The 26170-nt window shown below is 60.5% G+C and overlaps 1 protein-coding gene across 1 annotated transcript; it reads left to right on the top strand.

Moving 5' to 3' along the window:
- Nucleotides 1-933: 933 nt before the first annotated feature.
- Nucleotides 934-22046, top strand: LOC135885749 (dnaJ homolog subfamily B member 6-like). The gene is made up of 8 exons (XM_065413656.1): nt 934-998; nt 7254-7363; nt 12066-12119; nt 15800-15916; nt 18747-18857; nt 20280-20469; nt 20767-20885; nt 21529-22046. Exons 1-8 carry the CDS (start codon nt 934-936, stop codon nt 22044-22046), a joined length of 1284 nt encoding a protein of 427 aa, XP_065269728.1.
- The last annotated feature ends 4124 nt before the right edge of the window (nt 22047-26170 follow it).

Here is a 26170-nt window from a genome sequence, read left to right as displayed (position 1 = left end):
TTAAGCATGCTAGCTCTAACTGGGAGGCACAGGCCCAGCTACAGTGCAGATCCGCCCTCAGAGTCCTGCCCCCTCTGAGGTGACAACATCCCAACGCAGAGGAATGAAAACACTCCCTCCCTCCCTCCCTCGACTCAGTCCTCCAACCCACAAACTTCCTCCTCGCTCTGTTACCCCCACGGCTCTCTCCCCAGCACCTCCCAAGCCACCGACCCTCAGGGCTTCTCCCCCACAGGCTTTTCTCCTGCTTTAGGAGTCTCCTTCTCCCTGCAGAGACAGGCCCAGTGTACAGCCACCTGCCCAAACACCCCTTTGGGTTCCTGTCCTAGAGAGAGAACTAGGACTCCCCACCCTAAGGCCCTCAGTCCTTCCTTTATAGGAACCAGCCAGGCTGGTTCTCCCCAGCTGGATCTAACCCATAATTAAGGGCTAATTGGACTTTCCTTTAACCCTCTCACTGCCAGTGTGGCCGAGGTTTATACACGCGTCGGAGTGTCTAGGACACTGTGGTTTGCTCTAACATACTATAATAATGCTGCAGAGGGACAAGGACAGTGCAGAGGGGCAGGGTGAGGTGGGGCGTATCAATGAGAGAGATGCCATTCGGGGGCTGCACCGAGTGGCAGGGGGGTGAGAGAGTCGGGGTGGATTTCTGAACAGTGGCTGGGTTGAGGTCAGAACCTGTGTGAGCTGGACAGATGGACAAGGACTTGGGACAGACAGACCATGCAGGCTCTGTTTGGAGGGTGTGGGTAAGAGAGGACAGAGGGATCTGGCCGAGGTTGTCTGCTCGAAGCGAGGTACGGGCTGCAGCTGGACTGGGTGAGGGGGCGCCTCACTCTGGGACCTGCAGGCTGGCTGCTCTACTCAATGCCGTTCACTGCCTTTCCCCCCAGGTTCCCTGCTGGCCTCGGCACAGGACCCACACCTGCCATGGTGGAGTACTATGAAGCCCTGGGCATTCCCCGCAGCGCCTCCTCTGACGACATAAAAAAGGCGTAAGTCCCACTTCCTTGGAGCAGCCGCAGCCTCATCCCCAGGCATCCCGATGGCACCGTTCCTCTGGGCATGCCAGTGCTGTCCCCAGGGGCTCTGGACGCGGGGCATCTAGCGATCTCTGTGGGGCAGCGCTGAGTCCCACCGTCATGTAACAGGACCATGGACAAACACTCTTCGCTACAGGGACCATGCCGCCCTCTCGGGAAAGGGGGCCGTTCTCGGCCTGTGCTCTGCAGGGCTCAGACTAGATGGTCCCAACGGGCCTTGGAATCTAGGAATGGATGCTGAGGTGGCTGCAGGGCCAGGAGGGCGGTGGAGGTGGAGCTAGTCTGTGGTGTGAGCCGGGACGGGTGGGGGTGGGGGTGGCCGGGAGCTGGCTCCCCTGTAGTACCCTGTGCTGTGCATAGGTATCCCCTTAGGGGCTGCCCTTTCCCCACTGAGCTGTGACAGAGACAGGGAGGGCAATGGGAGGGCAAAGGTGACCAGACCTACTGCAGTTGGTGTTACCCTGGGAGCCCTGCCTTTGACCCCAAGCCTGCTGCTCCTGAAATCAGGGTCCAAACACCCATCAGTGTCAGCGGGAGCAGGCAAGGCCCTCTGCAGCAGGGCTGTGGTTCCACCTAGCCACCATTCACTCACAGCCACGCTGGGCCCTAAAATCCCATCATTACTGCAGCCTGGCGGTCGTAGAAAGCCACATGGGGGGGAGGTGAGGGGACCGACACATGTTTAAAGGGAGAGGGCCCTCCTTCCTGGGCAGATCCTGCCGTGGTGTCCAGCACGAACCATCCCTGGTCCCTGCTGGGATGCCGTAGCATGGCAGAGTTATTGTCATTCCTTAAAGCAGAGGTTCTCAAACTGGGGGGCTGTTTTCTGGGGTTGTGTGAGAAGCTTTAGGGGAAAAAAAAACACCCTTACGGCGCACATTTTGCCCACAGCAATCAACAGGCATCTACTTAAATTGTGGCGAAATCACACATTTTTTGCAGGTTGGTCGGGGCGTAAAGAGCCAGTTTCGCAGCTGTGTTCATACAGTTGTATGTTCCATGCCACCCTTACCTCTGCGCTGCTGCTGGCGGCGGTGCTGCCTTCAGAGCTGGGTGCCCGGCCAGCAGCTGCCGCTCTCCCACCGCTCAGCTCTGAAGGCAGCGCAGAAGTAAGGGTGGCAATACTGCAACACCCCTACAATTGGGTTGCGACCCCTTTTGGGTCAGGACCCTCCGTTTGAGAAATGCTGCACCAGAGGGCCCTGTGCATTTTGACGGCTTTCTGTTAAGCTTGCATAGCATTATACAAAGTTGTTGCCATCTGTATGTTAATCCGTTTGCTACGAGGCGGTGTGCACATTTAATTGTAAGCATGGACCAGAAGCGCAGTTTTACTTGTGCTGTTACTACAATGGATCGTTGGCTCATTCGTGCAACAGAAAATAACAAAACAAAAAAACCAACTCAGAAGCCAAAACAGATCCAAGTGAAGCACTGCCGTTGGGGGGAGATATTGAGAAGCAAGCCACACAGATAGTGAAGCGTGCTGCAGGTAAGGCTGTGACACGTGTAGTCCGTTGCAGGGAGGGGCTGACTCACTCACTGGCAGCGTTGCAGCCAGACCGGGGTCGGCTACCCCTGAGCCACTTCCCAGCTCCCGCTCTGGACATATCTGCCTTGGGAGAGGGTCGTCCTGGTCGTCGGGGAAGAAGGCCTCTATCAGCGCTTGCAGTTCCTCCCTGCTCGGGTCTGTAAATGGCCCTGGCCAGTCCTCGGCTCCCTCGGGGCCTGCAGCAGCCTCCCAGCTCAGGAGCTCGCAGGAGGCGTCTGACTCCTCGGGCGGCTGCCTCCCAACTGAGTTCTCCGGCCAGGCTTTTATACTTCTGGTCCTGCCCACTGACTTCCGGCGGGAGGGTTGAGCGAGGTGTGGCTCCGCCCACCAGGGCTCAGTGAGGGGCCCCTCCCCCTCCGGGTCTGTGGGCGGCCAATCCGTCTCACTACCCATGGCATAAAGTCAAGCGGAGGAAATACCAAGAGGAATACACACAATACGGCTTCACCTACTTGCGGATTGGAAATGTGGCGCTCCCACAGTGTGTCCTATGCTCAGAAGAGTTTGCACAAGAGAGCTTAAAACCCATAACGCTGCAGAGGCATCTGCAGCCCAAACACGCCACGCACGCCGATAAGCCAGCAGCGAATTTCCAGCGGAAAGAATGAGACCTTAAAGGTCAATGGGATGTTATGAACAAACAAACAACAACCCCAGCAAGAACTCTAACGGCTTCCTACAGTTTCCTACCTAATTGCTAAATGTAAAAAAGCCCCTCCCCACACACAGTGGGTGAAACACCATTCTGCGGCTGCGGTAGCAACGTGTTGCATTATGCACGGTGACAAATTTGCAACTCCACTTCAAGCAGGGCCGGCTCTGGCTTTTTTGCCGCCCCAGGCAAAAAAGCCTCCCGCCACCCCCCACCCACCCCCCGGCGGGGAGCGCGGCAGGGGAGGGCGCCGAGCCCGGCCGCGGCCCCGCTCTCCCCGACCGGCCGGAGCGCCGGGGGGAGGGCGGCGAGCCCGCTGCGGCTCCGCTCTCCCTGGCGGCAGGAGCGCCGCGAGGAGGGCGGAGAGCCCGGCCAGGGCCCCGCTCTCCCCGACCGGCCGGAGCGCCGGGGGGAGGGCGGCGAGCCCACCGCGGCTCCGCTCTCCCTGGCGGCAGGAGCGCCACGAGGAGGGCGGAGAGCCCGGCCAAGGCCCTGCTCTCCCCGACCGGCCGGAGCGCCAGGGGGAGGGCGGCGAGCCCACCGCGGCTCCGCTCTCCCTGGCGGCAGGAGCGCCACGAGGAGGGCGGAGAGCCCGGCCAAGGCCCCGCTCTCCCCGACCGGCCGGAGCGCCGGGGGGAGGGCGGCGAGCCCACCGCGGCTCCGCTCTCCCTGGCGGCAGGAGCGCCACGAGGAGGGCGGAGAGCCCGGCCAAGGCCCAGCTCTCCCCGACCGGCCGGAGCGCCGGGGGGGAGGGCGGCGAGCCCGCCGCAAGCCCCGCTCTCCCCGGCGGCAGGAGCGCCGGGGGGAGGGCGGCGAGCCCGCCGCGGCTCTGCTCTCCCCGGCGGCAGGAGTGCCGGGGGGAGGGCGGCGAGCCCGCCGCGGCTCCGCTCTCTCCGGCGGCCGGAGCGCCGGGGGAGGGCGGCGAGCCCAGTCGCGGCCCCGCTCTTGGGCCTGAGCGCCGCCCCCCTCCAGGTGCCGCCCCAAGCACCTGCTTGGTAGGCTGGTGCCTGGAGCCGGCCCTGACTTCAAGCCATTCCATTGTCCAACGATACAGTTGCACGTCGCACTGATGATATTGCCAACGACATAAAGGTTCAGCTGATTGAACGGTTTAAACATAGCCCCAAAGATGCCTTACAACTCGATGGGTCTCCAGACATCTCTAATCCGGCTCAGCTGCTTGTGTATGTCATTTACTGCTACAACAGGAAGCTGCAAGAAGATTTATTTTGCAATTCTCTTCAAGGAGAGACAATAGGGCAAGAAATATTTTGCAAACTTGACAACTTCATGCATGAAGAAGGACTGGAGTGGTTATGCTGAGTTGGTGTATGTACAGATGGGGCCAGTGCTATGGGGGGAAAAGCTGGAGCGAAAGCAGAAGTTCTGGGAGTGGTGCCGCATGTTGTTTTCACACATTGTGTACACACTGGGAAGCTCTGGCTTCCAACACACTCGAACCAGAACTTGATTGTGTCCTGCTAACTGCAATAAAAATAGTGAACTTTGTTAAGTCTTGTCCCCTGAACTCGAGATTGTTCTCAAGGTTATGTAGAGATGGGATCAGAACAGGAGAAATCCAGGGGCTATCTCGAGGAAAAATCCGGATGCATGTATTTGAGCTGAAAGATGAACTCCGCTTGTTCCTTCTTGACGCCGGCTCACCTTATGCAGAACTTCTCTCTGATTCCAAATGGCTTTCAAACCTAGCATATTTAGCAGACATTTCTGAGGAGCCGAATGTTTCACTTCAAGTGCCAACTTGAACCTTCTGCTATTAAATGATAAAATTGATGGGTTCCTGAAGAAACATACTCCAGGTAGAAGGGAACCCTCCGGATAGCTGTCTCCATCACCCAGCCCAGAATGGAATTGCTCTGCTCCAGAAAACAGGTGCACCCAGCGCACTAGTCACAACAGTGTGATGCCACTCGGCAGAAGCTCACTTAAAAGGTCCATTACTCTGTATTTCAGTGGCTCTGTTTGAGCCACTGCCTTACAGGTTTTAATAGTTAGTGAGAATTGCATATTGATTTGTTTTATTGGTATATGTACTTATGTGGTGGGGTGGTGGACGTAAACGCCTACAGACACAAAGTACTCATCTGGAGTACTGGGTCCAGTTTTGGGCCCCACACTACAAGAAGGATGTGGAAAAATTGGAGAGAGTCCAGCGGAGGGCAACAAAAATGATTAGGGGGCTGGAGCACATGACTTATGAGGAGAGGCTGAGGGAACTGGGATTGTTTACTCTGCAGAAGAGAAGAATGAGGGGGGATTTGATAGCTGCTTTCAACTACCTGAGGGGGGGTTCCAAAGGGGATGGATCTAGACTGTTCTCAGCGGTAGCAGATGACAGAACAAGGAGTAATGGTCTCAAGTTGCAGTGGGGGAGGTTTAGGTTGGATATTAGGAAAAACTTTTTCACTAGGAGGGTGGTGAAGCAGTGGAATGGGTTACCTAGGGAGGTGGTGGAATCTCCTTCCTTAGAGGTGTTTAAGGCCCGGCTTGACAAAGCCCTGGCTGGGATGATTTAGTTGGGGTTGGTCCTGCTTTGAGCAGGGGGTTGGACTAGATACTTCCTGAGGTCCCTTCCAACCCTGCTATTCTATGAGTCTAAGGGGAGTGCAATCAAAGAAGTTTGAGAACCACTGCCTTAAAGGGTGCTTGTGCCCCTCCTGGCACTTCGGGGAAAACCCCATGACCACCATCAAAGGGCAGCTTGTCCGAATAAACCCCAGGGCAGGAAACACGCCCAGAGCAGGGAGTTATAGTCAGGAGATGCTGCTGCCCCTGAGCCAGGAAGTGTCCCATGCAGGCTGCAGCCTGGGCCCAGAGTCTGTCATTGCCTGGGGATGGAATTGCATTCGTCCATGGCAATAACTAGGGTTGCCAGGTGTCCAGTTTTCGACTGAAACGCCCGGTTGAAAAGGGATCCCGGTGTCTCCAATCAGCACTGCTGACTGGGCCGGTTGGTGGTGCAGCGGGGCTAAGGCAGGCTCCCTGCCTGCCCTGGCTCCATGCAGCTCCCGGAAGCAATGGCATGTCCCTGTGGCCCCTAGGTGCAGGGGTGGCCAGGGAGGCTTTGCGCGGTGCCCCAGCCCTGAGCGCCAGCTCTGTAGCTCCCATTGGCTGGGAACCGCAGCCAATGGAAGCTGCGGGGGCAATGCCTGCGGGCGCAGGAAGCACGCGGAGCCCCCTGGCCGCCCCTACCCCTAGGAACTGGACATGTCAGCCGCTTCTGGGAGCCGCCTGAAGTAAGCGCTGCCCGACCAGAGCCTGCACTCCGAACCCCCTGCCCCAGCCCTGAGCCCCCCCCCCCACGCAAACTCCCTCCCAGAGCCCGTGCCCCAGCCCGGAGCCCCCTCCCACAGCCTGAACCCCTCATCCCTGGCCCCACCCTGGAGCCTGCACCCCCAGGCGGAGTCCTCACCTCCTCCCACATCCCAACCCTACCCCAGCCTGGTGAAAGCAGTTGAGGGTGGGGGAGAGCGAGCGACTGAGGGAGGAGGAATGGTGTGAGCAGGAGGCGGGGCCTCAGAGAAGAGGCAGGGCAGGGGCGGAGCCTCGGGCAGAGCCTCGGGGCAGGGGTGGGGCAAGGGTGTTCGGTTTTGTGCGATTAGAAAATTGGCGACCCTAGCAATAATCACCGAGCGGGGAAGGGGGAGCTACTCTGGATCCCGTGAGGAGTCACAGCAGGAAGACAGGTTCCCGTGTCCAAATGGAGCAGAGGTGACATCCATGGGGTTGATCCGGATGCACGAATCAGACTGGTCAAGCCCTGACTGGAGACGTGGGACAGCCTAAGGGACTGGGGCGCTGCTGTGCTTGCCGGGGCATCTCCAAAGCCAAACTCGGCTATCTAGGAAGATCCAGCCCTGCTTTCTGGTGAAGCAGCGTTGGGGAAGGAGGGGACAAGGGGAAGATTCGACTGGGCGCAGCCCCTGGTGACGGGCACACTCAGGGATCGCTGCTTACTGCTGTCTCTCTCGACACTGTGCAGGTACAGGAAAGCGGCGCTGAAATGGCACCCGGATAAGAACCCGGAGAACAAGGAACACGCCGAGCGGAAGTTCAAAGAGATCGCGGAGGCCTACGAAGTGCTGTCGGACAGTAAGGGGCCGGCGTCTCCCCTCCCTCCGGGCTCAGTGTGGGTCCCAGCAGTGGGGGCGGGCATCTCCCCTCCCTCCGGGCTCAGTGTGGGTCCCAGCAGTGGGGGCCGGCGTCGTCCCTCCCTCCGGGCTCAGTGTGGGTCCCAGCAGTGGGGGCGGGCATCTCCCCTCCCTCCGGGCTCAGTGTGGATCCCGGGAGTGGGGGCCGGCGTCTCCTGTCCCTTCGGGCTCAGTGTGGGTCCCGGCAGTGGGGGCCGGCATCTCCCCTCCCTCCGGGCTCAGTGTGGATCCCGGGAGTGGGGGCCGGCGTCTCCTGTCCCTTCGGGCTCAGTGTGGGTCCCGGGAGTGGGGGCCAGCGTCTCCCCTCCCTCCGGGCTCAGTGTGGGTCCCGGCAGTGGGGGCCGGCGTCTCCCCTCCCTCCGGGCTCAGTCTGGGTCCCGGCAGTGGGGGCCGGCATCTCCCGTCCCTTCGGGCTCAGTGTGGATCCCGGCAGTGGGGGCCGGCGTCTCCCGTCCCTCCGGACTCAGTCTGGGTCCCGGCCCTCGGGACCGGCGTCTCCCGTCCCTCCGGGCTCAGTGTGGGTCCCGGCAGTGGGGGCCGGCGTCTCCCGTCCCTCCGGGCTCAGTCTGGGTCCCGGCAGTGGGGGCCGGCGTCTCCCCTCCCTCCGGGCTCAGTCTGGGTCCCGGCAGTGGGGGCCGGCGTCTCCCCTCCCTCCGGGCTCAGTGTGGGTCCCGGCAGTGGGGGCCGGCGTCTCCCGTCCCTCCGGGCTCAGTGTGGGTCCCGGCAGTCGGAGCCGGCGTCTCCCGTCCCTCCGGGCTCAGTGAGGGTCCCGGCAGTGGGGGCCGGCGTCGTCCCTCCCTCCGGGCTCAGTGTGGGTCCCGGCAGTGGGGGCCGGCGTCTCCCCTCCCTCCGGGCTCAGTGTGGGTCCCGGCAGTGGGGGCCGGCGTCTCCCCTCCCTCCGGGCTCAGTGTGGATCCTGGCAGTGGGGGCTGGCGTCGTCCCTCCCTCCGGGCTCAGTGTGGGTCCCGGCAGTGGGGGCCGGCGTCTCCCCTCCCTCCGGGCTCAGTGAGGGTCCCGGCAGTGGGGGCCGGCGTCTCCTGTCCCTCCGGGCTCAGTGTGGGTCCCGGCAGTGGGGGCCGGCGTCTCCCCTCCCTCCGGGCTCAGTGTGGGTCCCAGCAGTGGGGGCCGGCGTCTCCCCTCCCTCCGGGCTCAGTGTGGGTCCCGGCAGTGGGGGCCGGCGTCTCCCCTCCCTCCGGGCTCAGTGTGGATCCTGGCAGTGGGGGCTGGCGTCGTCCCTCCCTCCGGGCTCAGTGTGGGTCCCGGCAGTGGGGGCCGGCGTCTCCCCTCCCTCCGGGCTCAGTGAGGGTCCCGGCAGTGGGGGCCGGCGTCTCCTGTCCCTCCGGGCTCAGTGTGGGTCCCGGCAGTGGGGGCCGGCGTCTCCCCTCCCTCCGGGCTCAGTCTGGGTCCCGGCAGTGGGGGCCGGCGTCTCCCCTCCCTCCGGGCTCAGTGTGGGTCCCGGCAGTGGGGGCCGGCGTCTCCCGTCCCTCCGGGCTCAGTGTGGGTCCCGGCAGTCGGAGCCGGCGTCTCCCGTCCCTCCGGGCTCAGTGTGGGTCCCGGCAGTGGGGGCCGGCGTCTCCCCTCCCTCCGGGCTCAGTGTGGGTCCCGGCAGTGGGGGCCGGCGTCTCCCCTCCCTCCGGGCTCAGTGTGGGTCCCGGCAGTGGGGGCCGGCGTCTCCCCTCCCTCCGGGCTCAGTGTGGGTCCCGGCAGTGGGGGCCGGCGTCTCCTGTCCCTCCGGGCTCAGTGTGGGTCCCGGCAGTGGGGGCCGGCGTCTCCCCTCCCTCCGGGCTCAGTGTGGGTCCCGGCAGTGGGGGCCGGCGTCTCCTGTCCCTCCGGGCTCAGTGTGGGTCCCGGCAGTGGGGGCACACTCCCTGCACAGGGTGGGGTGGCCGTGGGTCAGAGCAGGCTCTCAGGCCCTCTTGCTGCGCTTGGAAGAAGGGTTTGCTCTCTCTGTTGCCCGCTGGGTTGCTCCCAGTGTGCCGCTGTCCTCTCACCAGCTGCCCCAGTCGCTGGCTGCCAGGTGCTTCCAAGCCTGCAGGGCCTGGGGAGAGTCTAGTCACCAGTTCTAGCCATGGGTCTATAGGGCACACTCCAGGGCCCAGTCCTCTCATCCGGCTTCTTCCCACCACTGTCCAGCCATCCCAGTCCTCAAAGCCCGTGTCTGAGCCCTCCTGAGCCCCCCAGTGCTCACCCGCCCTCCCGCCGAGCTCCACGGGGCTGCGGGCACTCGGGGCACCCCATTCAGCCCCTTTGGGGACAACGTGGCAGGCGGCGCAGGCGAGTTTCCTAACCCCAGTGACCTCAGCCTTAAAGCCTTCGAGAGTCACAGATCCCTGAAAACTACACAAGCCGTGAGACTCCCACTGCCCTGGGCTAAGCTAATCTGAGGTTCATCAGCGTTTCCGGCTGGACAGCGTCCCCCCCTCCCCTCTCTCTCCAAGCCCTTTGCTGCTGGCGTGAACCCCCTGCACGGAGCCGGACCCCGCACCCACAACGGGCCCGGGGCGCTGCACCATGTGCTCAGGCGGGGAAGCTCCAACTCCACCAGGCCCCTGCGTAGAAAGGCCATTGTCCTGGGGGGCTCGGCCAGGCCCCCCCTATAAATGCTGCACAACGTGGCTGTAGTGTGGACACTTGCTACCACCACAGAAGGGGGTTTCCCATCGCTGTGTAAATCCAGCCCCGTCCCCCGAGGGGCGGGCGCTGGGTCAATGGAATCATTCGACCCTACGCCGGGGCTGAGACTGGCTAACTCCATCTCGCTGGGCCGACCCAGGCTGTGGGTGTGGACCAGTCAGTCAGAGTCGATGGCAGCTTGACGGCTGTCAGAGATGACCCTTCAGTGAGGTGTCCGCTGCCTGGCCCTGGCGGGGCAGCTGCCCGCAATGAAGCACAACGGGCTGCCCTGGGCCAGCCCAGCTCCTGTGACCACGCTGCCCATGTTTCAACGCAGGCACTAAACCGAGACTCCATAATCTACCGTCGCCCGCTGCTCCAGCTGGGCTCTAGGGCGTCCCCTCAGCCCGTTCGTGGCCATCGCCTCTCCTGCGTAGCTGCTGCCCCTAGGACGTGGCAAGGTGCCATTTGCCAGGCTGGGATGGTGGAAGGGAAGCCTGCTGGAGCAATGCCTCCTGCCTCCTCTCTGCCCCTGGCAAAAGGGTCCCATGCAGGAATCCTTCAGTGCGACCCCTGTCTGGCTCCTGCGGTGCCCCGATCCCAGGCTGAGCAGGGGCTGGGAGCCTGGAGCCCTGTGACGACCCAGGAGGTGCAGGACTGCTCCCCTTGGAACATGCCCCAAAGGTGGGGGCTCCCCAGAGCCCAGCCCCTCCCTCAGACAAGAGCTCCTTCCAGATAGTCAGCCTCCATCTTCTCCTCTTGTGCCTCCTAGTCACAGCCCTGCACACCCTGAATCCCTGTCCCTTCCCAGCAGCCGCACCCTCCCCACAGTTGCTGGCTTTGGGCAAGTCCTTCATTAGTTGTCTTTGGGCTGTGCTAGGATGAAGCCCCGTTAACCCTTCTTCAGAAGCCCCGGGCTGGTCTCCACTGAAAACTGAGGTCGGCATGTGAAAAATCCACCCCCCGGGAGAGACGTCGCTGTGCCGAGCTCAGCCCCCGGGTAGCCAGCGCTAGGCCGAAGGAAGTTCTTGCTGCCGCCTCCGGGGTGGTGGGTTAGCGACGGCGATGGGAAACCCCCCTTCCTTCCCCCGTGTCTGCGCTGACGCGGGGCAGCTGTGCCGCTGGAGCGGTTTAAGTGCAGACAGTCCAGTCCCCGGATGGTTCCTATCGCGCAGCTCCGGGTCCCCTGGGGATTGCCCTGGACTCTCCGAAGCAGCCCGGGAGGCAGTGGCCACGTTCCGGGCCAGGAGGTGGTCTCCACAGCACAGGAACGCCAGCATCATTTGGCTGTTTGGTGATTTCGTTCCCTGGCAGAGATCGGGACATTTAACTGCCCCGCATGCACCGAGCACCGGGACGCTGGTCTCGTTCTCCTCCAGTCCTGGGGGGTGGCAGCGTGTACCTGTGGGTGTTCTCCCCTGCGTCGGTCATGCCCGTGTGTGCTCCCATCTTCTCTCAGCATCACCTGCCCGTCTGCTCCACAGCCCAGCCTCGTCCCTGGCTGGCACCTCCCACTACCCAAACTCTCCAGCCTTTTGCTCGCCGAACAACCTGTCAGCTCCCCCCGCTGCCGCTCTGGGTGCTGCCCGGCGCGCTCGCCGGCTCCCCCCGCTGCCGCTCTGGGTGCTGCCCGGCGCGCTCGCCGGCTCACAGGCCTGCATGGCTCCCTTGACGCCAGTGCTGCCTCGCTCCCCCAAGCCGCGGACTCCGGGGTCACACAAGTCAGAGGAGCAGGCCCTCCCCAGGTGAAGTCGAGAACTGATCACTGCTTATGCAGCCCCCTGGAGATCCTCTGGAAACCTGCTCTCCCGTCCCTTACTAGATGGGCAGGGAGCCTGGCGTAGGCGCTGGCCAGGCCAGCTGTGGCAGTCCCATGTCTGTTCCTCCGGCTGCTTCCCCATTTGCGGGCAGGCCCCCTCTGGCTCAGTACTGGGGGCGGTCAGCCTGGTGAAAGGGCCGCTGTGTCTGCAACCAGACCCAGACTCGGCTGAAGATGGGCTGGGTGACCTCTTGCTCCTTCTCCCTTCCAGACAGCAAGCGCGACCTCTACGACCGCTATGGCAAGGACGGGCTTACGGGGGCCGGTGAGTGACCCACCCGGGGGAAGTGGCCTTTCCCGCGGACCGGTCTGGATACACATCCTGGCCTAGGGGACTTCCTTCCCGCCTGGGCATGAAGCGTCCTTGGTGCCCTGTGTAACGATGCTGGCTTTGGTGGGACCCAACTGTGAGAGCCAATACAGGACAAATTGCTCAGAGCAGGGCAGTTACAGCCCAAGGCTGGGGTCCTTTGCACACCCAGGCAAACCAAACCAGCCCAACAGAGAGGACTTTGGTCTCACCCCACTGGCTAACCGCAAGTCACACAAGCAATTCCCTCAGACACTCCAGTTTCGCAGTATCACCACCAGTGCCACTCGTTATGGGGACAGATGGTTATGAAAATCAATACCCCAGTAAAAGAAAAAAGGTTCTCCCGATCCCAAAGGATCAAGCCCCAGACCCAGGTCAATATACCAGTCAGATCTTACCCACAAATCACGCTGTTGCTAATCCTTTAGAATCTAAAATTTAAAGGTTTATTCATAAAAGGAAAAAGATAGAGATGAGAGCTAGAATTGGTTAAATGGAATCAATTCCATACAGTAATGGCAAAGTTCTTGGTTCAGGCTTGTAGCAGTGATGGAATAAACTGCAGGTTCAAATCAAGTCTCTGGAATACATCCCCAGCTGGGATGGGTCATTCAGTCCTTTGTTCAGAGCTTCCGTTTGTAGCAAAGTTCCTCCAGAGGCAAGAAGCAGGATTGAAGTCCAGATGGAGATGAGGCAGCTGCCTTTTATAGTCTCTTCCAGGTGGTAGGACACCTCTTTGTTCTTACTGTGGAAAATTACAGCAAGATGGAGTTTGGAGTCACACGGGCAAGTCACATGTCCGTGCATGACTCAGTTTGCAGGCCTACGCCATTGTTTACACGTTAGGAAAGCTCAGATGTGGATTGGCGTCTCCCAAAGTCCATTGTCAGTTAAGTGTTTCTTGACTGGGCACTTACTGAGAATAGTCCTGTCTCAAGAAGCTGACCAAATGCTTCGCTGAGGCTACTTATCAAAACATACACCTCTACCCCGATATAACTCTGTCCTCGGGAGCCAAAAAATCTTACCGTGTTATAGGTGAAACTGCGTTATATTGAACTTGCTTTGATCCACCGGAGTGCGCAGCCCCGCCCCCCGGTGCACTGCTTTACCGCGTTATATCCAAATTCGTGTTATATCGGGTAGCGTTATATCGGGGTAGAGGTGTATTAAGTTACAAGTAGATAGCCAATATTCATAACTTCAACTTCAAAAATGATACACACCTACAGACAGCATCATCATAACCAGCGAATCATAACCTGTCCATAGACACCTTACCCGACAACCTTTGTACAAGAGTTGCTGCAAATATATAACAGTGGTTGCAACAATGATCTATACGGTCACAGGTTATGTCAATAACATCACACCCTGCCCCAGCCATTCCACTGAAAGTCTCCCGAGGTACAGCATGGTCCTATGACTGTGGCCACCATTTTAGTGGGGCACACCAAAAAAATCTGAGCTCTCCCTTACCTGGTGCGAATTACTGGAGTCACCTAATTCCTCCTGGAGTTGGGCCCAGCCCCACCAGCCTCCTCGGAGACACTGGTGCTCAGACAGAGGAGTGTGGGGGCGGGTGGCTCCAGACCCTCTGGGGGATTCTCCCCACGGGCGTTAAGGGCTGGGCTGACCCTAACTATGGTCAGGGAAGCTCTCTCGAGCAGAGATCCCCATGGGAACCGCCTCACCAAAGGCTCCCATGCATTGCATCCTGAGATCCATAGTGTCCAGAGGCCACGGTTCTGGGTGAAGGGCTTTCCTTTGTTGCCTGGTTTAGGGTGTTAATAATATTAATTTGGATAGTATGGGTTTTAGGCTCGCCAGTCTGTTTGATCAGAATATAAAAGTTCTTGTCCCGAATCAGGCTTCACAGAATTTACAAAAGACCCTCGGGGGTGTGACAGGAAGCTCACATTGAGACAGATATAGCCGTAAAGACTTTTTATTAAAACCAATGAAATAGTAATTAAATGGTAAAATAATGAGAGTTACAAAGTTACAATTGTGTTACTGCTATTCAAAAGATACATATGGTAATACAGTATTGTATGCTACAAAGCTTTGGTTAATATACTCACACCCTTGCTTGATAACCTGGTGGTGAAAGTCACAGGACCTCTGGCGGTTCAGGTTTCTCAATTCTTGAGTGAGAGATGCAGAGCTTAGAAGAATCTGGAGCTAAGAGCTATCAGAGCGAACTTCAAGTTTACTTAACTAACTTAAACTTAAAACCTAATACACAAAACTGAGAGCAAAAGTTTAGGGAAACCAAGCTTAGCCTAGTCCCCTTGGATCTTAAAGTTTGAAAAGAAAGTGAGTATGGCCTACTCATAGTTAGTAGTTGTCATGGATAGATAGATAGATTCTAGCGAGGTGGGTCACCTCTTTTATAGGGCACAAGTGCCGGAAATCCTTCCTCCTATGCCCAACTTTCATTTCTCACCCACAGAAATGTTAGGGTACACTCACCCCATAGGCTAGTATGCTTGTGCTTATTGATGACATGTACATACACACATAAGTTTGTTTTGGTTCTTTAGTCATTTCAGTTCTTTCCTTGTGGTGTACCTGTTAAGTCTGTGGGTACAACATTGAAAAAAAAAACCCTATACTATTCTTCCATTGTCTATATGTCTAGATAAAAGGTCTTAGACCAGGGGTGGGCAAAGTTTTTGGCCTGAGGGCCACATCGGGGTTTCAAAACTGTATGGAGGGCCGGGTAGGGAAGGCTGTGCCTCCCCAAACAGCCTGGCCCCAGCCCCCTATCCGTCCCCTCCCACTTCCCGCCCCCTGACTGCTCCCCTCAGAACCCCCGACCCATCCAATCCCCCCTGCTCCTCGTCCCCTGACCGCCCCCTCCCAGGACCTCCCACTCCTAACCGCCCCCCAGGGACCCCACCCCCTAGCCAACCCCCCCTGCTCCCTGACTGCCCCGACCCCTATCCACACCCCCGCCCCCTGACAGGTCCCCAGGGACTCCTATGCCTATCCAACACCCCCTGCTCCCTGTCCCCGACTGCCCCCCCGGGAGCCCCGCTCCCCACCCCCTTACCATGCCAGAGCCAGCCGCGCTGCCTGGCAGGAGCGGTGGGCCAGAGCGCTGGCGGCGCAGTGAGGTGAGGCTGCGTGGGAGGGGGGACAGCAGGGGAGGGGCTGGGGGCTAGCCTCCCCGGCTGGGAGCTCAGGGGCCAGGCAGGATGGTCCCATGGGCCGGATGTGGCTCGCGGGCCATAGTTTGCCCACCTCTGTCTTAGACATATGCATGGGCGACTTCACTGTTTAGGTAAAAGGTCTCAATATGTAGGTCAACTTTGCGATCTGGGTGAAAGGTCCCAGATATAGATATACTAACTTTGCCTTAGCTTAACATACAAGTTTTGGCCCGTGGGTCCCTTGCGTTACAGCCAGACTTATTTTCAATATAAATCTATAAACCTGTTACAATAAATCAAATACTTAAACTATAAGAAAGGATATATATATGCAAGCAAGCAGGTTAATCCTTTAGGCTACACCTTCTGGCTACAGAGCTCTGGGGATCCCAGCCTTGCCAGCCCCCAATGACCTCCTGTTCTCCTTCCCTGGGAAGGCAGGTTTGTAATGGCCAGCGTCTGCTTTTCCCCCAGGGACCGGGGATCCCCGGGGTGGTGCCGGAGCTCCGGGCTTCACCTTCACCTTCCGCGGCGCGGACGAGGTCTTCAGAGAGTTCTTTGGGGGACGAGATCCTTTCGCCGACTTCTTTGGTGAGCGTTAGCCCAGTCTGGTGTCCTCCTGAGGTGAGGTGGGCCAAGCCATCCCCACGGCCCATTGGCTGCCCTGGGGGAGTGAGCCGGGGGCCTGATGCCCTGCCTGCGCAACTCCAGTCGGCTGTAATACAGCCAGGCCTGGGAGCGCGGCTGGAGCAGCCAGAGGGGGAGCTCGTCCCTTCAGCCCCGATGGGATCTCGCCCTGGCCCAGCCCCGAGCATCACGCCCCCTTGGGCGAGCCAGGGTGACTGGGCTCTCCCCAGGAGTGGGTGTGACACCCTCCCACCCTGAGATTTCACCCGGCCAGGCTCCAGGTGACTCATGGCTTGGGTCCAGCACCAAACCAGGACTCGTGTTACCAGGCAGAAAGGCCTGGCTCCGTAACTCTCCCGCCCCTCGGTGCTGAGGGCCCGTGGCAGAGCCCCCCAGGGATCGGTGCTGTGGGTTGTCGGTGTCATAGAAATTCCTGTCCGTTCCAGCTGAGGAATAAGGAGAGACGGACACAGCTAATCAAGCAAGGAGCCCCGGGAGGGGCGATCCGTTTATTTCAATTGCAATTGGGTTCGAGCTCATAAGTCAGCAAGAACAAAGAAAACACTTACACCAAAGCATTATATGTAGTTGACTATGATAATCTATCGCTCTATGATTGGCCAAAATTTGATATCATTACCATACATAATTAGCAAGCTACATGTATCTGCCCCTCTTAATATCATCGGCGAGATCAGGCTCCGGTACAGAGAGACAGGAGACAGGGCTCGTTTCCAGGCTCTGGTTCATGCTCCACCGCAGAGCTGGGCCGCAGCCCGGCCCCGGGCACTGCTCAGGCTGGGGCTGGTACGTTCCCTGTAGCCCCAGTGGGATGCCTGCAGCCTCTGCTCACCTCCCACGGCCCCACACAAACGTTCAGCACTTCCCCTTGTTTCACCCCTTCCCAGTGTGGTCCCTCCGCTCGTCCCCCCTCCGAGCCGATGCTCTTTCCTCCTCGTGCAGATCACATTAGAACCGCCTCCGGGCAGGGACCTGGCTTTGTTCCTGTCTGTGCTGCTCTGTACGTCGCCCTAGATAAATGCCACCACCACGCCAGGAAGAAATTAGCCAGCAAATCGTGAGCTGAGAGATTTCAGGCAGCCAAATCCTGCCCCCTCCTAACCACCCCCCCCCCACCTCGGAGCCATCATAGAATCATAGAATATCGGGGTTGGAAGGACCTCAGGAGGTATCTAGCCCAACCCCCTGCTCAAAGCAGGACCAATCCCCAACTAAATCAATCCATGGCCATCTCCTTTCCCTGCCCCATTCCCTTCTCCCCACCCCTAGCCAGCAGTAACGCCTCTCGGGACTCCCCGAACCTGCCCCTCAGCTATGTCCCAGAGACGCAGACAGACATGGCTTTGGCGTCCAGTTCTCAGCCCGCGCCTTGTGCCCAGAGTCCTCCCGGAGCAGGCTCAGCTTCGTACCCACTCCTGCCCTCAGAATGTCCATGGAATAACCTCGCCAAGGGTGCCAGGACGTAACCATGGGCCCTGTGCAGCGTCGGAGCCATTCGCAGCCGTGTACGTGTGGGCTGTGCCTGGCAGGGCCGCTTTACCTTCTCTCTCAGTGGGAGTCAGTATCCGCTCCTGGCCTCACAGTGCAGGGTGTGTCTCCGTCTGTTGTTCCAGTCCCTCTTGCTGAGGGCTATCTCCGGGCTGCAGGCCCTGGCTGGCACACTACGTGGCTGCAAGCCAGCCCAGGACTGTACAGACCAGAGAGCTGCTTGGAGCTGAGCAGGGAGAGGGCTCTGACAGACCCAGCTCCCAGCTGGCTTGGATTCGGGGGGCAAGGGGGGAGGAGCACAGCTCCCCTGTGAGTTAGCACCAGGCAGAAGATCTGATGGTCCTGCATGACCAGAATGGACCTTAGTTTTCACGCCATCAGTGACTCTGACCAGCCCCTCAAGTCGCTGGAAGAGAAGTACCTACATGGGACCAAGAGCTCCACTATCAGTAGGGTGACCGGACAGCAAGGGTGAAAAATCGGGACAGGGGATGGGGGGTAATAGGTGCCTATATAAGGAAAAGACCCAAATACCGGGACTGTCCCTATAAAATAGGGACATCTGGTCACCCTAGCTATCAGAGGCCTCTGTGGTCCTGCCCCCAAAGGCAGAGGGAGATCCCCTGGCTGGGGGTGAAGCGAGCCAGATTCAGACTAGCAAGGAAGGTGCCAACAGTGCGGGGAACTAGCCCTGGGGCCAGCTCACTCAGGGATCTGGCTCAGTGTCTTCAATCCCAGAGACGCTGCAGCCCAGCGAGGAGTGGTGGGCGTGACGCAGGCATCTCTGGGCTATGCAGGGGGTTGGGCGACGGTCCCGTCTGGCCTTGCAATCCATGAATGAAATGGCCCCCTGTGCCAGCCTGCTCCGCCCGCCCCATTGCTGGGAGGAGGAGCAGCGAGGGCTGCCACCTGCCAGCCGGCACTCGGCAGCCGTTCAGCCCTGCCTGGCTCGTGCCCAGCTGCAGGGTGATATTAGTGCTGATACAGGGCCCCAAATCTTCAAAAGTGCCGAGGCAAGGCCCCTGCCCCACAGAGCCTGGGCTCTCCGTGGACGGGGGGCAGGAGCCCTAGGGCTGGCGGGTGGCCTGCAGCAGGCGGCCCAGCAGCTCCATGCTACGGGTTTGGGGGGCTCTGTAGTGTCTGTCCTTGGCGGGGCGGGGCCTGAGTTCCAGGCTGTGCTCCCATCACGGCCCCCCCAGAGAGCCCCCAAGTGGCGGTGACCCCTCCCGCTGCCCTTCCCATTACCTACTGGGCCGCACTTACCCACCCACGTCCTGCTTTCCAGATGACGTGGGCCTGTTCTCAGATCTGCATGCCGGAGGCCCGCGGGGCCACGGACGGGTGGGCCCCTCTGTTGCCTACTCCTTCTGCTCCTACGCCTTCCCGGACCAGTCAGGTAAGGGGTGGGGGTGCCGGCAGACCAGCTTCGGGCGCCCCGTCGCCACAGATTCTTCCCTGGCTCCAAATTGTACCCAGCCCCATTGTCCCCAGTCGCACTCTGCTTCTCCCCCCATCCTTCCTCTGAGTCCTGGCCCTGTCTGAGCCCTGCACATCTAGCGCCATTCCCCTGCCCGGCCCGGCCCAAACCTCCTCCCCTCGGCTCCGGCTCCGTATCCCCTGCCTGGCCTGGCCCAAACCTCCTCCCCTCGGCTCCGGCTCCCCGGCCCAGCCCAAACCTCCACCCCTCGGTTCCGGCTCTGTATCCCCTGCCTGGCCTGGCCCAAACCTCCTCCCCTCGGCTCCGGCTCCGTATCCCCTGCCTGGCCCAAACCTCCTCCCCTCGGCTCCGGCTCCATATCCCCTGCCTAGCCCAAACCTCCTCCCCTCGGCTCCGGCTCCCCGGCCTGGCCCAAACCTCCTCCCCTCGGCTCTGGCTCCCCGGCCCGGCCTGGCCCAAACCTCCTCCCCTCGGCTCCGGCTCCGTATCCCCTGCCTGGCCCAGACCTCCTCCCCTCGGCTCCGGCTCCCCGGCCCGGCCCAAACCTCCTCCCCTCGGCTCCGGCTCCGTATCCCCTGCCTGGCCTGGCCCAAACCTCCTCCCCTCGGTTCTGGCTCCGTATCCCCTGCCCAGCCCAGCCCAAATCTCCTCCCCTCGGTTCCGGCTCCGTATCCCCTGCCTGGCCTGGCCCAAACCTCCTCCCCTTGGCTCTGGCTCCGTATCCCCTGCCTGGCCTGGCCCAAACCTCCTCCCCTCAGCTCCGTATCCCCTGCCTGGCCTGGCCCAAACCTCCTCCCCTCGGCTCCGGCTCCGTATCCCCTGCCTGGCCTGGCCCAAACCTCCTCCCCTCGGCTCCGGCTCCGTATCCCCTGCCTGGCCTGGCCCAAACCTCCTCCCCTCAGCTCCGGCTCCCCTGCCCGGCCCGGCCCAGACCTCCTCCCCATCGGCTCCGGCTCCGTATCCCCTGCCTGGCCTGGCCCAAACCTCCTCCCCTCGGCTCCGGCTCCCCGGCCCAGCCCAAACCTCCTCCCCTCGGTTCCGGCTCCCCGGCCCAGCCCAAACCTCCGCCCCTCGGTTCCGGCTCCCCGGCCCAGCCCAAACCTCCGCCCCTCGGCTCCGGCTCCCCTGCCCGGCCCGGCCCAAACCTCCTCCCCTCAGCTCCGGCTCCGTATCCCCTGCCCGGCCCGGCCCAAACCTCCTCCCCTTGGCTCTGGCTCCCCTGCCCAGCCCAAACCTCCTCCCCTCGGCTCCGGCGACTCAGGGACAGTCTCGCCCTGCAAATCCTGGACAGACATTTTCTATCCCAGTTTCACACCCGCCCTGCAGTGCATCCCCTGGCTGACCCATTACCGCCCCGTCACCCTTTCACACCCGGCCAAGGGACCCCCTGCGATCCCACGGCACTCCCCGGGGCCTGGCCCAGGCTGGGGGCTCCTGCTGTGAGGTTGTCGCCCTGTTTTTCAGATTTCTTCTCCTCGTCCTTCAGCCCCGGCACCGACCCCGGAATCGGCTTCCGCTCGGTTTCCACCTCCACCACCTTCGTCAACGGCAAACGCATCACCACGAAGAGGTAGGGATGGGCCAGCGCGGACTGTCCAATGGCCAAGCCAGCCTGTCTCCCAGGCTGCTCCAGGGGACCAGATCATGGGGCCAGCCAGTCCCATGTCCCACCACTCGCCACGCCAGAGCCCTCCATGCCCCCCCCCCCAGTTTGGTGTCCCCCCCACCCTCCTGACTCCATGGGGCCTCATTGACACCGGACGTGAGACACTTTGTGCAAGACTTGTTGCAATTGCATCACAGTGGTGATATCAGTGCTAGAAATGGTCGTCTCCACTCAAACAGCAGCCCCCGCTCTCTTCCCCAGGATCATCGAGAACGGCCAGGAGCGGGTGGAAATCGAGGAGGACGGAGAGCTGAAAGCGACAGAGGTGAATGGTGAGGAGAAGAGCTGCTGGGTCTCTGGCTGGGGGTTGCGCAGGGCCGGTAACGGTTGTGCCTGCCCTGGCCGGTGCAATTACCAGGGAGACGGGGGGGAAGTGTGCCTGGAACGGAGACGCCGCGTGGTGCAGAAAACCGGGAACCAGAACAGTTCAGTAAGTAGCCCGGGCTGGCCGAGCAGACGGGCGTTGGGAGCGTCTGGGGGAGAGGGGAGAGCCCGTCGCAGAGACACCACTCCTGGGACACGGCCCCTGACGCTGCACCCCCACCCTGATGCTGACAGACAGGCAATCTCCCCTCGGCCGTTGGCTGAGCTGGGGACGCGGGTCAGGCCCTGGGGGACAGTGGCCCTCGCACCTGGGGCTAACTGGCCCCTTATTGGCAGTGTCAGCAGAGGGGCCCCAGGGAACTGCCCCAGCTGGAGGTGGGGCGGGCGGTGCTGGGCAGGGGCTGTGGGGAGCTCCGCTTGCCCACGCTGTGCCCGTCTGAGCCCAGAGGAATTCGCTCTCCGGGGCTGTGGATCCCTCCTATCACAACCTGCAATACCACCCTGGGGCAAGGAGCTGAGGCCCGTCTGGAGACTGAACCTGGCCCCCTGCTTCCCTGGCTGGGGGGCTGGCCAGGGTCCTGGGGACGCTCCAGCTGGGTCCCTCTCCCATGACTCTGGTTCGGGGTGCTTTTCTTACAGACGTAGCCAAAAATGTGGAGCCTCAGGTGGGGCTGCACCGCCAGGAACAGCACGACATCCTGAGCTCTGCGTCCGACTCCCCCACCCTGCAGCGCCCCCAGAGCACGGCCTCCTCCTACGTGCTCCCCGAAGAGGAGGACAAAGATCTGCACCGGGCCATGGCCTACAGCCTGTCGGAGCTGGAGGACGTGGGGCAGCACCGAGCGGACGCCCGTGGCTCCAAGAAGAGACGGGGCAGCTCGCGGCGGGCCCGCAAGGGGGCCAGCGAGGAGGCGGGCGCTGCCCTGGCGCCTCAGAGCAGGGCCAAGGGAGCAGAGAGCCCTGGCGGAGGAGACAATGTGAAGGAGGGGGAGGAGAGGACGGCCGAGGTGCAGAAAGTGGGGAGCAATCCAGGAGCTGCGGGGGGCGGGTTGGTGCCGGAGGAGAGCGAGTTCACGCTCAGCGACCTCAAGTCAGCGCTTGCTGAGATCGAGTCTGCTCCTGACGAGATGGAGTCGGTCGTGTGTGTCCTCCTGTGATGGTGGCAAGCTGGGATCTGCTGGGCCTGCCCCAGGCAGCGGCTAGTAAAGGTCAGGGTCAGCGCTCCGAGCCTGCGTCTTTATCATTCACTGGGTGAGGAGCCACTCAGGCAGGGCGGGAGCAAAGCCTCCCGGGCCAGGGTCTGTCTGGCCTCCAGCCCCATTGCCCTGGGAGCGGCTCGGGGCCCCCAGGCCCTGGAGGCTGCCTGGCGCTCCCCGTCTCCTTCTCTGGGACCGTATGTCCAGGGTGGAGGTGCAGCGCTTTGGGAGGACCATAGTCCTGGGGCGAGGGAGAGCGCGCTGGTTAGTCCCCTCCGGGGGCTCGGGGTTTGGCTGAGGGGCATCTGTGATCTGCATGCCCAGGCGAGAGGCTTTTCTCAGCTACTCCCTGGAAACCGGTGTCAGCAGAGGGTGCTGGGGGTCTCTGGCTAGCAGCGTCTCAGTCCTGGGCCCCTCGGGGAGCAGCTGGAAGGGGTCAGATCGAGGGCCTGGAGCAATTGACTTATGAGGCGACACAAAAGGAGCGTGGGGTGGAGGTGAGAGCTGGCTCCACGGAGCTGGAGGAGGAACCCCGCTAGCGTTAGCACGGGACAAGGGGAGTGAGTGGGAGTAGCAGCGTGAAACTAACCAGGGACTGAGAGCAGGGAAAGCTGCCTGGCAGGTGGCTGGACCAGGCTGGGGGATCCTTTCCCGCAGGGAGGGCGGAAAGCCCGAGACCCCACCTGCTGCACACGAGATGAATCCAGCTGCAAGCACGAGCCGCCCAGCAGCACACAGCGCTACAGCCAGTCCCTGGCAAGGTTTCCTGCTGCCCCCTCTCTCCTGTGCACAAGAGGTGCCGAAGCAAGCCGTGTGCGTTCAGAACAAGTCCCCTCCCAGGAAAGCCCGGGCAGTGGAGGGGGACTCTGTTAGGGGGCTAGAGAGCTGCTCTGCCTCAAATACCCCCTCCCATCCCCCAGGGAGAGGCAGGTAGAGCCACTCATCGGCTGACTGGTGGTCCCACTTCTAGCCGTGGATCGTGTGCGGAGCATCCCACTCCCCAAACATACGTTGGGGCAGAATGAACACGGCATTTGGAAGGGAGATCAGGCCTCAGCGAGCTGTTCGAATTCTCTGAGGGCTCAACAAACGTGGACAAGGGGGATCCAGTGGCTACAGGGTACTTGGACATTCAGAGCACCTTTGACAAGGTCCCTCACCAAAGGCTCTTCAGCAAAGTAAGCAGTCATGGGATAAGAGGGAAGGTCCTCTCATGGATCAGTAAGTTGTTAAAATACAGAAAACAAAGGGCAGGAATAAATGGTCAGTTTTCAGAATGGAGAGAGGTAAATAGTGGTGTCCCCCAGGGGTCTGTACTGGGACCAGTCCTATTCTACATATTCATAACTGATCTGGAAAAGGGGTAAACAGGGAGCTCGCAACATTTGCAGATGATACAAAATTACTCAAGATAGTAAAAGTCCCAGGCAGACTGTGAAGAGCTACAAAAGGATCTCGCAAAACTGGGTGACTGGATGACTGAAATTCAATGTTGATAAATGCAAAGCAATGCACATTGGAAAACATAATCCCAACTATATGTATAAAATGATGGGTCTAAATTAGCTGTTACCACTCAAGAGAGAGATCTTGGAGTCATTGTGGCCAGGGCCGAAGAGGGGGGGGGGGGGAGCTGGTAAAAATTACCGGGGCCCAGCGGTCCAGAAGGGGGCCCGGGGCCCGGCTTCCCCCCCGTCGGCCCTGTTTAGCTGGTCTGCCCTAGCTGGGGCGGCCCGAAATTTTTTTTCACCGGGGCCCGAACCTGCTCTCGGTGGCCCTGATTGTGGCTAGTGCTCTGAACACATCCACTCAATGTGCAGTGGCGTCAAAAAGTAAACAGAATGCTGGGAATCATTAAGAAAGGGAGAGATAATAAGACAGAAAATATCATGTTGCCTCTATATAAATCCATGGTACACCTTGAATACTGCGTGCAGATGTGGTCGCCCCATCTCAAAAAAGATATATTGGACTTGGAAAAAGTACACAGAAGAACAACAAAAATGATTAGGGGATGGAACAGCTTCCATATGAGGAGAGAGTAAAATGACTGGGACTGTTCAGCTTGGAAAGGAGATGGGTAATGGGGGGGATATGATAGAGGTCTATAAAACCATGACTGGTGAGGAGAGAGTGAATTGGGAAGTGTTATTTACCCCTTCACATAACACAAGAACTAGGGGTCATCCAATGAAATTAATAGGCAGACGGTTTAAAACAAACAGAAGGAAGTATTTCTTCACTTGGGGGGAGGGATAGCTCAGTGGTTTGAGCGTTGGCCTGCTAAACCGAGGGTTGTGAGTTCAATCCTTGAGGGGGCCATTTGGGGATTTAGTTGGGGATTGATCCTGCTTTGAGCAGGGGGTTGGACTAGATGATCTCCTGAGGTCCCTTCCAACCCTAATAATCTATGATTCTATGATTCACACAAGGCACAGACAACCTTGCCAGAGGATGCTGTGAAGGTGTGATGCAGTAGGGAGCAGGCGGTTTGACCTGGGAATGTTGGCTAGTTTACTGAGACTGTCTGCATGGGGGATGGGAGAGCAGGGGATGACTTTAGGTGAGGGACAATACCTGAGCATGTAACCTGAGCCAGGAAGGGGGGTGGGGCCAGGTGACACCTTTGCCCGGGGAAACTGGACAAAGGTGAGAGGTGGAGCTGGGAGGAGGGGGAGAGAGCCTGCTGGAGGGGTTTTGGTTTCAGTTTGGTGCTGGGTGGTGGAACGCAGGGAACCCCAAGGCTGGGGTGTAAGCTCCCTGGCCCCCTAGAAGGACTTGACTGAGGGGTCCTGGTTATACCTACAAGCCCTGCTGTAGCCTGCGTTCCTATTGTCCAATAAACCTTCCATTTCACTGGCTGGCTGAGAGTCATGGTGAATCCCAGAAAGAGGGGTGCAGGGCCTTGACAGAAGGCCAAAACTATAACTGGGTTCAAAAAAGAACTAGAGAAGTTCCTGGGGGATGGTCCATCAATGGCTATTAGCCAGGCTGGGCAGGGTCACAACCCGCTGTTCTGGGTGTCCCTAAGCCTCTGACTGCCAGACGCTGGGACTGGACAGGGGGTGGATCACATGATAATTGCCCTGTTCTGTTCATTGCCCCCGAAGCACCTGGCCCTGGCCACAGTCAGAGACAGGGCACTGGGCTGGAGGCTGGGCTGGTTCTGTTCTGGAATCCACTGATCTCCCTGCAGAGGCGAGCCCCGTCAGGGCTGGACAGGCGAGCTCTCCTGACCTCTCATCACCATGGCTGCTGGCTACTCCCGGAGGATCTCTCGCCAGGCCCAGCCCGGAGCGCCTGCCTCGTGGTTTTACTCAGCCCTCCCTCAGTGAGGCTGTGCCAGTGTAAAGCCCTCCTGGTCTGGCCCAGCCCTCACACAGGGGCCGCTCCTCCTCCCTCCTCCCCGGGTATGTGGTGCTGGGAATGTGGCCGTGGAGCAACCCCCAGCTCCCCCCAAAGGGCCAGAGTGGTCCTAGCACCCGCCCAGACCAGACAGGGTCACACAGGCAGCAAATCAGCCTTGGTGGGGGCCATAAGGTGATCCGAGCTGCACTGGGGGTGGGGGGCAGGGGATACCCAGCCCAGCCCATCCCCTTGGGACTCAACCCAGTGCTGCATCAGGGCGGGTGGGGGTGGAGGAGGGGGTGGCGTGGCAGGGTCTCCTCCCCCAGGAGCCAGGCTGGGCTGGGGAAGAGCCCACACTGCTCCTCTTTGGGCTGGCTAGACCCCTCCTGTGGGCTCAGTGGCCTGTCCCAGGCAGGCTGGGCTCCTGGCAGGAGGCGGCCCCAGCAGAGCTCGGATAGGGGGGTGGGTCACTGGTGCCCCTCCTCCCTGCCCTGTGGGATGGGGGGGTGGCTTCCCCTCCCCAGCCTAACAACGCTGGTGGCAGCCTGATACTGCCCGGCTGCCAGAACCCAGCAATGGCTGCCAAGGTTGGTCCCCCTTGCCCAGCTGTGCCTGCCGAGTGGCCCAGCGGCTCCCAGCTGCAGTGGGCTGCAGGCACTCCCCATCCATGGGGTGGCATGCAGAGAGCTCAGGGCCGCCCAGAGGATTCAGGGGGCCTGGGGCAAAGCAATTTCCGG

This window comes from Emys orbicularis, chromosome 11 (assembly GCF_028017835.1).
Source record: "Emys orbicularis isolate rEmyOrb1 chromosome 11, rEmyOrb1.hap1, whole genome shotgun sequence".
NCBI classification, from domain to species: domain Eukaryota; kingdom Metazoa; phylum Chordata; order Testudines; family Emydidae; genus Emys; species Emys orbicularis.
The sequence above is the reverse complement of the archived record's forward strand: the minus strand, read 5'-3'. Positions and strand labels throughout refer to the sequence as shown.

What these genes read in the sequence shown, in the direction of transcription:
- LOC135885749 (XM_065413656.1), top strand. Translation starts at nt 934, where the DNA reads ATGGTGGAGTACTATGAAGCCCTGGGCATTCCCCGCAGCGCCTCCTCT. An exon ending in TCTGACGACATAAAAAAGGC is followed by an intron (nt 999 to 7,253) that starts GTAAGTCCCACT and finishes GACACTGTGCAG; the next exon opens with GTACAGGAAAGCGGCGCTGA. An exon ending in AAACGCATCACCACGAAGAG is followed by an intron (nt 20,470 to 20,766) that starts GTAGGGATGGGC and finishes TCTCTTCCCCAG; the next exon opens with GATCATCGAGAACGGCCAGG.